Raw genomic sequence first — 14,126 nt, forward strand, 5'->3', positions numbered from 1 at the left:
CTCTTCATGGCTCTTCAGGAAGTGTCCCTCTGAGGACATTTCTGTTGTAGAAGAGATTGAAGAAGAGATTGAGGAGGACATAATGGAGGAGTTTCAGGAGAAAGAGAAGGAGGAGGATATTGAAGTTCAGGACCACGCAGAGGGGCCTGAGGAAGGTGTGGAGGAGGTTCAGGAGCAGTCCTCTAACTCCAACAGCAGAGAAAACAACAGTTACAGTTCCAGCTGTGAGGTAAGAATTAAGATGAATGACATGCATTTACACACACATCAAAACAGTGAAAAAGTCAGATAATGCAGCTGACACCTCTGTCTATTTTTGTTTAAACATCTCCCCCACTTTCAACGCCTTAAAAGGGACACTTTGTAGTATTTAGTGGGATCAATTTGAATCAGAAATGGGTTTTCATTACTGTAAAATCAACTGGAACTAAGAATTAGGGGTGTAATGATACACATATTCTTATTGAACCGTTCGGTACGGGGCACGCGGTTCGGTACGCATTACGAACCGAACAATAATATGAAATTGCTTTTGAAAAAAAATATATAGCTGAAATTGGTGGAGCCACTGCGCTCAAACATGGCAACCCACCCGACGTAACGTGATGTCCTTCCCTGATTCGCCGCGCTCCTATCACGTGACCGGATGTTCACAAACAACAACAGTGTTGATTACCGATCGACTACCAGGTTAATTCAACGTGGAGAACTGATTACAGGCGTTGTTGACTGTGTTGTCTTTACTAGCGCTGTTGTTCAGTTAAAGTCTGTATTATTACGGAGGAAGCAGCCGTTAATGGAGCGATCAGTGAGCCGCGTGTCAGACCTACGGAGCGGCCGTCTGAAGACACGTTAGCGGCTTTAGGGAGGACGGACACAAAACGGAGGACTTTCCTTTTCTTATTAATGTTTATTTTGTTCTGTACAACAAGTTAACACACAAACTATAAAGGAACAAAACACGGATTGCTCTCCAGTAACACAGAGACTTCAGACACCAGCAGAGCTACGAGTGAGAACAGAAACAACGACACCGAGGGAACGAGTGAGAGACGAGTGTTGACCACATTTATGGATCATAATCTAGTAAACCTTTGTGTGTAAGTGTTAATATTAAAGTAAATATGAGGAGAGAGATAGAGTAAGATCTGCAGCGCTGTAACTAAGTCTGAAAAATAAAACTTTCCAGGAAACGTGTCCGTTTGAGATTCTAGAGGAAGATTTTAGAGAAGATCTTAAGTATCAAACACGACCTTTCATTGTTAAAGATTACTTGAGAGTCTCACCAGCGAGGATTTGGCATTTCTGCTTTTTTGCTGTAGCGAAACGTACCGAACCGTGGCACCACTGTATCATATAGAACCGAACCGAGAAGTTTGTGAACCGTTACACCCCTACTAAGAATCTTTCCCCATCTTGCACCGGCCATATTTCTACAGCAGCTGAGAACGGACAAACCAAACACTCACTTTAACCAAAAGGTCAACCTATTTTTCTTTTGCTTGCTAGTCCTAGTGTAGTGCTGTTATCATATGGATGACTTATGTGCTGTGTCATCATTTTGTTTATTTCCTAAAGCTGCACAGCTGATTGTTCAAGAGTGAACCCTACACTTTTCATATTTAACTCAAAATACTGCACAAGCACAACAAACTAACTGTTTTATCTCCCACAGGCAGAGGAATCTGAGAGATCTGAGCAATCCGATGGTCGTGATGAAGCCCTTGAGGTGGCGAGAAGAGACACGGCTGCTCTTAAAGAGGCCTTGAAGAAGGTAAAACACGCTAAAGCTCAATACAAAGCAGCCCTGAAGCAGGAGCGGAAAGAAAAAGAGGCTCTAGCAAAGACTCTGAGGAACCGGCAAGCTGAAAAAGACAGCCTTCGTGTTGAGGTGGAGTGCTTGAAGGCCCAAGTGGCTGATCTCAAGAAGTCACAGAAAGACCAGCAGAGGAGCAAGGCAAAGCTAAAAGACGCAAACAGCTTAATGACCGCAGAGATCAAAGAGGACATGAAGTTGATTGAGAAGCTCCAGAAGGATCTGGAGGCGTCTTCTTGTCATCACGAAAAAGAAGCACAGCGTAATATGGTGAGTTTTGCCAAAATTAAGGCACTGAAGGACGAACTCATTGAGCAGCAGGAGGAAAGTCTGGAAAAAGACGATACAATTCAATCGCTGCGCCTCGACATACAGAACCTTCAAAGCGACGTTGAAGCCAAGGACCACATTGTGTCCACGCTGCAGGAGAAAGTGAACCGGGGGGCCTCAGACCTCAACGAGGAACAAACCAAAAACTGTTCACCCCAGAGGGACTATGAGGCTGGCGTCTCTCAGCAGCTGAAGGAAGCAGAAGAACTGGACCATCTGACTCATGAGAACCAACACCTCGCCTCTGAGAACAGATGGCTGCAAGGTGAACTTGAGGCTGCGCAAACTGAGAGTCAGCTTCATCAAAAGCAGCTTCAGGACGACCGAGAAGCTTGCAGCAGACGCGAGGAGGCCGTTGAGAAGGAGAACGACGCTCGGTTCCAGATGCAAGAGAAGGAGCTCTCTGAGAAGACTCTGGCTTTGGAAAAGAGCCTGGTCGGCGAAAAGCTCTTACGGTCTTTGCTCGGAAGTGAGAAGAAGCGCTTTGATCAGATGATCTTGAAAAAGCAGGCGTCAGTGGAACCTCTGACAATCCTCCGTAACCAGCTGAGAGACGCATCTGCAAACTCAGAGCATCTGATGTACGACATGAAGACTTTGAGGATGGAGAATGCAGACATCAGGGCTAAATTCCACGTCATGGAGACCGAATTTGACAGAACCAGATCGAAACACCTCTCTCTCTCTGAGCGCCACGAAGAGCTGATGTCAAAGCAAAATGATACCATGTCAAAGCAAAATGATACCATCTCTGAGAATCAGCTCACCATCACTAAGCTCCAGTGCGCGGTAGACTGGCTCAAAGCACAGCAGTCAGAGAGCAAGACAGGACGGGCAGAACTTGAAGATGCCTTAAAACAGTACAAGGCAACAGTCTCTGAGTTGCAGCAGATAGCATCTGCTCTTGAGAAAGAAAGGGCCAGGTGTGAGGAGCAGCGAGTCAAGCTCAAGGAAGCGCTGACCCGGCAGATTGAAATTCTGGAGGAGAAGCAGGAAGTGGCCGTGGCTCTAAAGAAAGCCCAGGACGACGTCTGCAGGCTTCAGGGACAACAGCTGGTGGAGTCAAACTTTCAGCTCAGACACATCAGTGACGCTGAGCTCAGGCTCAACCAGCAGAGAACTGCCCTAGAAGAGAGCACAAAGGCTCTGCACCACCTGCAGCGGGAATACACAGATCTAGGGAGGAGACACAGTGACATTAATTCTGACTATCATGAGCTGCTTAAAACTCACAGCGCCCTCCAAATCAAATATGAGAGACTCTGCTACGCACAAGGAAACCCACGACCGGACTTCAGCCCACCTCTGTTCAGTCAAACTGTAATTTAACCTCTTATCTAATTTAACACCATCTTTTGAATGCGCTCTTTGGTGTCTTACTTTTTGTATGTAGTATGCTGTAAATATTGTAAGTAATGTATGTAATGTATAACAAATGTATTAATGTGTCATTAAATGTGTCAAAAGTAAATAAATGTTTTATGCTTCCGATTGGATTCAGTTGTTCCAAACAAAAGTGCAGGGAGAAAATCCCACCAAACTAACATAAGGGTTGAAATAAGGGCATCTGTTTTTTATAATTATGTTATTTTATTTTGAAGTCCAAATTTCCCCAAATCCGGTGGTAGTTGCTTAGTTGTGTAACTTTACGCAGTAGGGTGGGGAGGCGCCGAGACGCTCTTTCCAGACAATGGATGGTGGCAGTGATGGAGGCGAAGCCATTTTTTTAACAAAACAATTAGTAAAATAAAAGTTTAAGACAATAATAATAATTAATAAACCTCTGGTATTACTACTACTACCAATAAATTATGTTTTGTTTTTACCCCACATGTAGTATGAATGTAATGCAGTGGCGGACCGTGCATTTTATACCTGGGCCTTCTGTGCTGTCCTACTAGACTTGAGCCATGTCCAAATAAGCTCATTATGACGTCACAGCTATGGTTATTTGTTTCTAGGGGTGTAATAATACACGTATTCGTATTAAACCGTTCGGTACGAGGCTTAAGAACCGGACAATACGTTTGAATAATACTAGAGCATTTGGAAAATCCAGAAGCTTAAATTGTGGGAAATATAATGTTTTCGGTGGACTGCGCTCACGTAACAGACAACAGGCTTTGTGACCTCTGAACCCGGAACAATAACAAAAGGCTGCGGCACCGCGCATGTCTTCAGGGGGGCTAAGCTAACTAGCTTAGCGGGGAAACAGCCCGAACGGATTCAATTGTCCGAACAATAACCGCGCGCATGACGGGATGCTTCATAATTAACGGACGATGCATATAGTCCAAATCAATGTAATTAACACAATGACAAGAAAAACTCACAATAACCAGTCACATATATTTATATGACAACAAAGCAACAAATCAATTCAGCAGCACTGCAGCGCTAGAGCACGAGCCATTCATATTATTCATAAAAACGACACGATAGACAAATTAACACAGTAGAAACGCTACTGCAGATGTAAAGACTCAGAATCAGTTAACTTACCACAGCTGCTCTTCACTTATAAAGTCCACTCAGGTCTCTCCAAAAGTTTTCAAAAGCACGTAGTGTAGCTGCCTTGGTTAGCGTAGCATAGCTCCAAACAGCTCCAAACACCAAGAGCTCAGTTGCAAATGAAACACATTCTTAGCCATAAAATATGCAACACTTCCCCACCGCTGTCAGCCAGAAATACCGTTTGTACAAATCCTTTTCCATGCTGGGTCGGGGCTGCTAGCTGTGGGCTTGACCGACCCTTTGATACGATGTCCAGCTTTTCTGGAAATGTCCTTCTTCAGAAATCCATTTAAAAATGTCATGTCAATGTCATAACTTCTTACATATGTTTCAACTTGAACTCTTACTAAACACTAAGATCTGCTAGCTAGCTTTCTGTTTGACAAAAGTCACGCTGGCACACTGACCAATCACGGCGCACCTTAATGCCGACGTACTTAGCAGGCTACCTGGGTAGCTCTGGCACGTCAAAGAATACGCCCAACATGTCAAACTAAAGATCTGATTGGTTGAAGACGATGACAATCAATAATATCGTCCCCATATACTTTAATCTGTAAGGTCTACCTAGAGGACCTCGGGCCTCTCTCCTTACATAGAGACATAGAGGCTGAATCTGATTGGATAAGAGCTCTACTTAAAACAAACTGCACTGGAAGCAGAGCAACTGAGGAAAACAGGAGCTGTGCAATGAGAAAATAAGCTAATGGGAAACAATATTATAATACTTGTAGTGTATTTGTGAAAAATTATTAAATTATAAAATAGCTATAACTTTGTGATTCTGTTTAGGCCAGCAGAGAAGACCACTGATGTAACATGATAAGACAGTTTATTTGTCTGGGAAGTGTAAGGTCGCCATCTAGTGTTCAGGATTCATACAGTTGCAAGAAGCTGTTTTGTTCATTTCATTTCAGGTTTATTTTTAAAGCATATTTCATAACACAAATCCCAATGTAAAACTGGTAACATTACCATTGCTGAGATAAAATAGTTGCATTTGTACAATGTGCATTGTCACTGTACATTGTAACTGCAGTTCAACAGAAATCTCTATAAAATAATTCAACATAAAAACATATTTGACAGTGACATGGCATAAGGCGGTTATATACTGCATATGTTCAAAGTTTAGATGTATTCAAATTAAAATGGTTATTTTCCTTTGCAATTTATACAAAAAAAGAGAGCAGTGGTGACGCTATCATTCCACACAGAGGAAGCTGTAGTTTTACTTTCTATAATATTGTGGAAAAAAACTGAAAGCACGAAATAGAGAGGACATGTTTCTATACAAGTACAGTATAGAACTCAAATAAACACAAACAATCCCATGAAGCGCAAAGAATGACACAAAGCGGAAGACCTTTTCTTTTATGTGGAGGTAACTTCCTGAACAAATTAAATAAAAATAAAAAACCACCACCACTTACACCCAGACATGAACTCTTATTTAACAATGGCAACAAGTCGAGTTTAAAGCTAAAATACCACCTCATTTCGGAATTACAAAGATACAAATTTGTCTAGGGATGTGTGAAATGTTCCAACTATTTGTATGACGCCATATTGGTTCACAACAGAGATACAGATCTTGCCCTGGGCACTGTGTAGACCTGAGACTACCGGAGTCTGTGACTGTTGACTCCACCCACCCCACCCACTCCCTGTATAAAAACGGATCAGATGGGCTTTGTGGCCACCATTTTGGGTTCCCTGCCCTTCTTCAATTCATCCTCCCACAAACAGCTTGACTCACAAAATTGTTCCAGAAAAACAACAGCTCATGCTTCCTCTTGATACCAGTATATTTGTGGTGTTTGGGCCAATTATGTCACAACAAGATCAGAGGAGGCAAAAAGGGTCACACGCCTTGAGTGTGAGGTAACTGGCTGGAGTAAAGTCAATGGAGATAAAACAGAGGATGGAGGTCGATACAAGTTGGCGGCTTTAGTCGCGGTACTCCTTCTTCGGTGGCTTATTGGCTGGCACAGGCGGTCTGTCGAGATCACGATCATCATAGGGCTCATCGTAGCGGTCGTCATCATCATTGCGACGGTCCCTGCGGTCGTCGTTGCGGCGGTCGTCGTCGTAGCGCTCATTGCGGTCACTGTACCTCTCGCGGCGGTCGTCGTAGTCGCTTCTGCGATCGGTGTAGTCGCTGCGGCGGTCGTCGTAGTCGCTTCTGCGATCGGTGTAGTCGCTGCGGCGGTCGTCGTAGTCGCTGCGGCGGTCGTCGTAGTCGCTGCGGGGGTCGTCGTAGTCACTGCGGGTCTTGTAGTCGCGCTCACTCCGTTCCTCGTAGTGGTCACTGCCTTCAACAGGGTGCCTCACACTGGAGTCATCATGACCACGGTCGTCCTCTTGTCCATCGGCGATGCGACTCTCACCATTTCTAACCGGCTGTTTGTCGCTGTACTCTTCCTCGCGAACTCTGGAAAGTGAACACATAACATTCAGATGTTATTTTTTTAAATTCTATTTCTTTGGCAGCTTTACCTGAAGCAAAGTTTCCACCATAGCTACCATGGAAGCGCCTCAGCAGTGTTGATTTGGTTTGTTAATGAAATCCTGAAACATTGAGGTAATCTTCCCAAAATCGGCTCGAGAAATCTGGAGTGCGAGCTTTTTGCATTTTTGTTTATGGTGAGATAAATAAAATCTGTCTGTCTGTCTGTCTGTCTGTCTGTCTGTCTGTCTGTCTGGGCTTGATAAAAACACAATAAATAAAGGCTGCATGAAAAGATCCGAGACATTGGATAAAAAGTAATTTCAGATGGAGCAAATGTGGGCGTGCAGACGGAAACCAAAAGCAAATATCTGAAGCATGTTCATAGCATTGACCTGTAATTTGTTTGTTTGTTCATGTCGGCTGGAATTAAGTATTTTTTGGAGCGGTCTGTCCTGGTGATTCATACATGAAGAGGAAGTAACACAGCTGTGAAAATTATTTTTCGACTTTTTGCTTCCTGAGTGTGAAGCGTGCTTTCCCTCACACCCGCAAACTTTTCATTTTATAGTTCTGCTGAGTCTGATCTTTTCAGAGCTACAATTGAACTTGCGATTATGAACAGGTCTCTTTGACGCATCATTTTTTCACCTTGTGAATAAAATGCGCTGTAGAAATTAAACATTTTGCCTTCTAATTGTCAGTGTCTTGGTGGACGATAGACTTTCTCTGCCTAAAAACCCATATACTATATGTTCGGTCGCCTGCTCATTCAGCCTCGTGAATGGGCCGTATCGGATGTCCCCCCCTGTTGACATCACAGCATCTTCTTCATTGGTCAGTGTGAATGTGTCTTTAAGGGAGGCAAACTTTACCCCATGGCGTATTCCTCCTCCTTCTTCTTCTTCCGGCAGCAGCAGCAACAGATGACGACGATGATTACGACCAACAAGGCGGCGACACCACCAATGATTCCTGCAGTGGAGCCTATGTTCATGGAAGCTGCAGGATTGATGAAGAGGAAGATAATGATGATGCATATTATAACGGATTGTCGTAAAGATAGATTTATCGGGAATTTGACGTTCCCAGGTCATGAAAAGCTGCTTTATCTCACGTGGCAGGACTGAGAGGGTGATGTTGCACATGGCGGAGCGGATCTTGTTTGCCGAGGTGCAGGTGTAGTACCCTGATGTATCTTTGGAGATGTTGTATAGAGATAGGATGCCTCCCTCTAAAAGACAAAGAGAGTCACATACACACATCAGTGGCATCGTGGTTTTATTATTCAGTGCTACTGCTCATTAAAAAAAATCCAAAGTAATCAATAATCAATGCTGTTTATCGTAGTTCCTGTCAATTTAATTGTTATTGTTGCGCATATATACATACATACATACATACGTACGTACGTACGTACGTACGTACGTACGTACACATATATATATATATATATATATATATATATATATATATATATATATACGTATATATACATATATACGTATATATACATATATATACATACGTATATACGTATATATATATATATATTGGTATCTGCCTAGATCAGGGGTCACTAACTGGCGTACATATGTATATATATATATATATATATATATATATATATATATATATATATATATATATATATATATATATATATATATATACATATACATACGTATATATACATATATATGTATATATATATATATTGGTATCTGCCTAGATCAGGGGTCACTAACTGGCGGACCGCGGTCCGGATCCAGACCTAGACGCCGTTGTACCCGGACCCAGGACCTAAAACTGATAGATAATTGAGAATTATTAAATTTTAACGGAGCGCTACTATTTTAACCGACGCAGCTTTTCCAGCATTTACGGCACTTGTTCAGCGGTGCAAGAAACACGCCGACCAATGAGTCACGTGATGCAGTTTAACCAATCAAATATGGGTATTCTGACAAGTTTCCCGACTCGAGTGAGATTTACACACACCGTGACACACGGGGGAGAGACGAGGAAACAGATCGCAGAGCAGGACAAGTGTTATTTGATTTAAATTAAAAAAAAGGTTTATAGAAAGAGAGAACTGTTCAATGAGCCCGGAGTCTTTGACCAAAAATTGGCATATTTGTACAGGTGAATGCTACCCACAGACAGCTGTGGAACAGTACCTCTCAAATGGAGCAAATGTATCAACTGTCATTTGAAATTAACGGAACTACACATTAATTCATTGACCAACAATGTTATCAACAGAGAACAGGGCTGAAACAAGTGATATAATGATCAAAGATCAAGTCCATGCAGACAGATTTCTCTTGTTAGAAGATGAGAAAAATATGATTTTGTTTATTGGCATTACTTCACACCTGAATGAACTGAATTCAAAGCTGCAGGGCAATTCTGTAAAATACATTTTTCTAAAATTAAGTTATTTGTTTTAAGATGCACATTTTTCAAAAGTTTTCTGTTCTGTCAGTTATTCTTTAATCCATCTTTATTGTACTTGAAATGAGAAGAACATGTATTTCTATGTATTATTTATCATCCATCCAGGAGATTTTCTCAATCTGGACTTTTTGGAAATGTACTTGAATACCCCTGTCCTAGATGTTGGCTGATCAGTAACAACAGATTGCCACTTGTTTGTCCACAAGAGGGAGCCACATTTCGTTCACAACCAACTTTTAAGAGTTGGGAAATGTTTGTTTCAATCATGTAAAAAGTAGCAAGGTAAGTAAACCTTGATGTGCCGAGAGTTGACTTACATATTCCAGGATCGATAGTCCTCACAGAAACTGACACTTACTGTCGGTGGTTCTTGGGTCGGGCACGCGAGGAGCTTTTCTGACATCTTCACTTTTCCACGAGTAAACGGGCTTGGGGGAGCCTTCCTTAGACAAACAGGTCAGGTTGATGTTCTGGCCGTATTGTGCCTTTCCCTGGATCTCACAGATGGGTGTAGATGGAGCCACTAACACATTTTTAAAAAAAAGTGGGATTTGTGAAAAAGAAACGGGAATAAAGAATAAAACACATAAAACATGTTTTCTAGTAAGGACATTAATATGTTGTAACGTAATTTTGAATGGGAGTTGTAACATGTCGATGCCACCTGGTAACACAGTATAGCACTACAGGTGGAACTAGAGGCATCATAGAGACAATAGGGTGACATCAGCCACAAGGGTCAATGTCCCCTTCCCTACTTCCACCTCCCTGCTTTCAGCAACCCCTGCTCAGACCACACCCATCTTTGAACTCCACCCTCATTTTGATCTGAACCACACACTTGTAACACACAGTTTAGTGACTGCAGTTTTCACACTTCTGTCCAGACTGAAATATCAACACCTGGCAAAGGTCTCAAAACGTCCTCTTTGGTAGTTCCTGCTACAGTAGGTGTCAACAGGACACATTTTGTCATGATGCCTCAGACTCACTAGGAGAATACCAAGGGCGCTGTCGCGGCTGGTAGAAATAAACAGGAGCAGGCCTGATGATCTACCTAAATGCATCAGGTTTTTTTTCAATTATTTTTTTACAATTGATTGCTATAAGCAATAATTTACATCAGAGAACATTTAAATGCTAAACATGATACTAACTGAGCTTTAACTTCTCAAATAGTAACACTACTCTACAATAATGAATGTGAACCATGAAACAATATGCACTACGCAACTCTTTTCACCCACTTTTGAAACGCGGAAGATTTCTCTGAAAACAAATGAAAATGTACCTAGCACCACCAGTATCGTAGTGTCGGCCAGGTTGCCCTCGTCGTCCTTTGGAATGTTGACGAGACACTTGTACTCCTTGTTGTCTGCTAGTCTGATGGAGTAAAGTTTCAGGTTGGCCTTTCCCGTGGCAATATCTACATCCAGGGACACCCGGCCTTCAAACTGCGATTTGATGTCCGTAACTTCATTAATAGAATAATAAGTGAGGATCTGGGTCTGTTGGACAACAGGAGCATCAGAGGAACATTAAAAGAGGAAAAAAACACAGTTCTCTTTATTGGTAGATTACAGAGAATCATACACACATGCACACATAATCACACTCTGACCTCATCAGGTTCGATGCCCTCAGCCTCACCAGACCATGTGATGATGACTAGGGTGTTTTTCGTGGGAGCGGTTTTGGGCTTAAAGGTGCAGGGCAGTGTGATGTTGTCACCCCTGGCAAACTCGTACATCTCCTTCGGGATGTTCACTTCGATGGCACCAACACCTGACAGCACTGTCACAGAAAACAGAGAATGTTGATTGTTACCATTTGGCTGTAAGTGCCTATCCTTTATAAAAACAGTAAATGGTGGTGACCGTGGCTAAGTGGAGAGCAGGGCCGCCTTTCGATCAGAGGGTCGGCGGTTCGATCCCCGGCTCCTGCTCTGCTAGTCTCATGTCAATGTGTCCTTGAGCAAGACACTTAACCTCCCGTAGCGGTGTGTAGATAGATACTGAATTGTAAGTCGCTTTGGATAAAAGCGTCTGCTAAATGACTGTAATGTAAATGTAAATATCGATATCACGGTACCGATGTATAATCCATATATATCCCAGCCATATGTCAAATTAGGGCAATATAGCCAAATCATCTTCTATCCCTATATAGGTAATTTCATTTCTCGAAAAAAAAAATAGTCTATATGAATTAACCACATGGTAAATACTATTTTTGTATGCTCTTGTGTGAATTTAATACTTGACAAATGAAAAGTTGGCTTCTGACTTTTTATGACGAAATTTAGTGTAAAACAAACATCATAGTTTCAAGTGAAATTACGAATTAACGTTCCCAGAAATACCCAGACTATGTTGACAGGCATGCACACAAACAGGAGCTAATCACATTAAGACAATCGTTTGATTCAACAACATGGGACATTGCCAAAGACATAATTCGTATGTATTCAGATCGTCTGTTAAATTTGAGTCAGTATGTGTTTGCTATTATCAATTTAGACGACGGAATTGGATATCACAATATATTGATGTATGATTTCATCACGACATGATTGAAAGACGATCAATTATCGTATTGAATGGCAATGTAACACCTTCACTGTGAATGATTCCGCACCGAGATCTGCACATATAACTTCTTGCCCCGCCCTGTCACCCACACAAACACAGACAGACAGGAGCTGAACGGATTAGTCAGTGGACAGAAAAGAAATCGATCAATAAAGTAAAAAAAATAAATAAAAAAAAAAATCCAGCTTTTCACATTTTTCTATATTTCTTATACGGCAGTAAACTGAATTTGTATCGTCTCTCAAACAAAGCAAGACATTTCAAGACGCCAGCATGAGTGCTGGGAACCTGTGTTGGACATTTTACAGACTTGCTTTACCCGGTAATAGGCCGGGTCTAATCATACTGCAGGTGAAAATAATCTTCTTTTATTCTTCTAAGTATTTGATTGAGTATCACCCTTTATTTTTAAAACAAGCCTCCTTCGAGTCTATGCGGAAGAAAACAATGCCGGTCGAGTCAATATATTACATATTTATATTTAGTGATGCTGATTTCAAGAGTGCTTATCATTTTGTAAAATCGAGTTTGCTTAAATCATTTTTTTCTTGATTTTTATGAATTTTACAAAAAATGGGGGTAAGCTCTCCACAAACGAACGAGACGAATCACCTGCATAAACAGGTGGCTTGGGCCTGCTCAGGGTCAGAATACCCGAAGGTGCGTTAACGGGTGTGGCAGCTCGGTAAGACGCAAAGAAAATAATTTGAAGCAGGTAAACTCACCCAGAGACAGCAGAGTCAAGGTAGACATCATCCCCTCCATTGCCAACGCTTTTATTTTCTCAAACAAACTCACTGATTGCTCTGTGTGTGTGTGGTCGTTTTCGCTAAAATGTAAAAGGGAACTGAAGCTACCTGGGACGAATTTGCATCGAAACCCGACTGGTTTGCGCCCAATGGGTGCGCCCGCCGCGTCTGGATGACTGACAGCGCGCCCCCGCCAATCACCGCAGCTCCTGCGGTTCAGACACATTCTTCATCCGCCTACCTGGCGTGTGTCGGCTTGTCTTCAGTAGAGCCTATACCTGAGTATTCAGGGTTACTCCTTCCCTGTGGCGTGTCTGTCAGGGTCGCTTTATTAACAGGAACACTGTTTCCAAATATAACCAAAATATTACCAGAAATTTTATTACTTAGGCTTGCATTCCATGTTATGGTGGTTAAAAAATAGGAGAAGACTACATATTTGGTAGTTGAATTCCTCAATGTACAGCATGTTGCCAAAAGAAGTGCAAGACTGTTTTTGTTTCCCTTCAGTTTTTCTAAACTGTGAAGAGGCAAAACCCAGATATTCACAAAGCTTTGGAGGAGCGACAGATGGGGTTTTTTTCATGGAAAGATTTGGGGTCTAAAACGACTTCATTTTAGGGGTTTAGCGAAAGCGTGACATTTACACTTAAGACAAGGCGAGTCCACAGAAAGTTCAGACTACACAAGAGCTAAGGATGTGTTGGTGGTGCAGTGACAAACTGATGTGTGCTGCTGGAACATGAGAAGTGTTTTGTCCTGTCAGACTGGTTTGACAGGGTCTATCACCTCGAGGCACACACACACACACACACACACACACACACACAAACAACGAAACAGAAAGAGACAACGAAAGATCACAGGGTTTCAGGAAGTACTTTCAAGCATATCCTCCTCCAATGATAAGAGTTTAAAATGTTTGTTTTTGAGTGACTAACGAAGTGGTTCACGGTTTGTGTTTGGCTCAGCTTTGTGTTGTAGCCTCTACAGCACCGTTCAGTGGATGTGACTGAAAGCTATCCAACAATGTCCTAATGTAATGGGACAAGCCTATACTAATGATTAAAAGCACCCAACCTTTAATACATTGTAAATAAAATAGAATTTTAAAAAAACATGCACATTTATGAGTAGAATGTGGAAGGAAATAATCTAATTCCAACCACTCAGGTGAATTGAAGGACTATTCAACATTTTCTGATATATGCTTATTT

The 14,126-nt window shown here is 42.0% G+C and overlaps 2 protein-coding genes across 2 annotated transcripts; one reads left to right on the plus strand and one right to left on the minus strand.

Moving 5' to 3' along the window:
• The first annotated feature begins 1,399 nt into the window (after window positions 1-1,399).
• Window positions 1,400-3,500, plus strand: LOC137887658 (uncharacterized). Its single transcript, XM_068730784.1, has 2 exons — window positions 1,400-1,481; window positions 1,676-3,500. Exon 2 carries the CDS (start codon window positions 1,985-1,987, stop codon window positions 3,473-3,475), a length of 1,491 nt encoding a protein of 496 aa, XP_068586885.1. The 5' UTR covers window positions 1,400-1,481; window positions 1,676-1,984; the 3' UTR covers window positions 3,476-3,500.
• Window positions 3,501-5,563: 2,063 nt separating this feature from the next.
• Window positions 5,564-13,061, minus strand: LOC137887534 (cell surface A33 antigen-like). Its single transcript, XM_068730606.1, has 7 exons — window positions 12,886-13,061; window positions 11,191-11,363; window positions 10,861-11,077; window positions 9,928-10,092; window positions 8,227-8,343; window positions 7,985-8,111; window positions 5,564-7,094 (listed from the first exon to the last, which is right to left on the minus strand). Exons 1-7 carry the CDS (start codon window positions 12,923-12,925, stop codon window positions 6,611-6,613), a joined length of 1,323 nt encoding a protein of 440 aa, XP_068586707.1. The 5' UTR covers window positions 12,926-13,061; the 3' UTR covers window positions 5,564-6,610.
• Between the last annotated feature and the right edge of the window lie 1,065 nt (window positions 13,062-14,126).

The sequence above is a fragment of the Cebidichthys violaceus genome, unplaced genomic scaffold, assembly GCF_023349555.1.
Source record: "Cebidichthys violaceus isolate CVI_PGR_0920_01 unplaced genomic scaffold, fCebVio1.0.p SCAF_5, whole genome shotgun sequence".
Classification (NCBI taxonomy): domain Eukaryota; kingdom Metazoa; phylum Chordata; class Actinopteri; order Perciformes; family Stichaeidae; genus Cebidichthys; species Cebidichthys violaceus.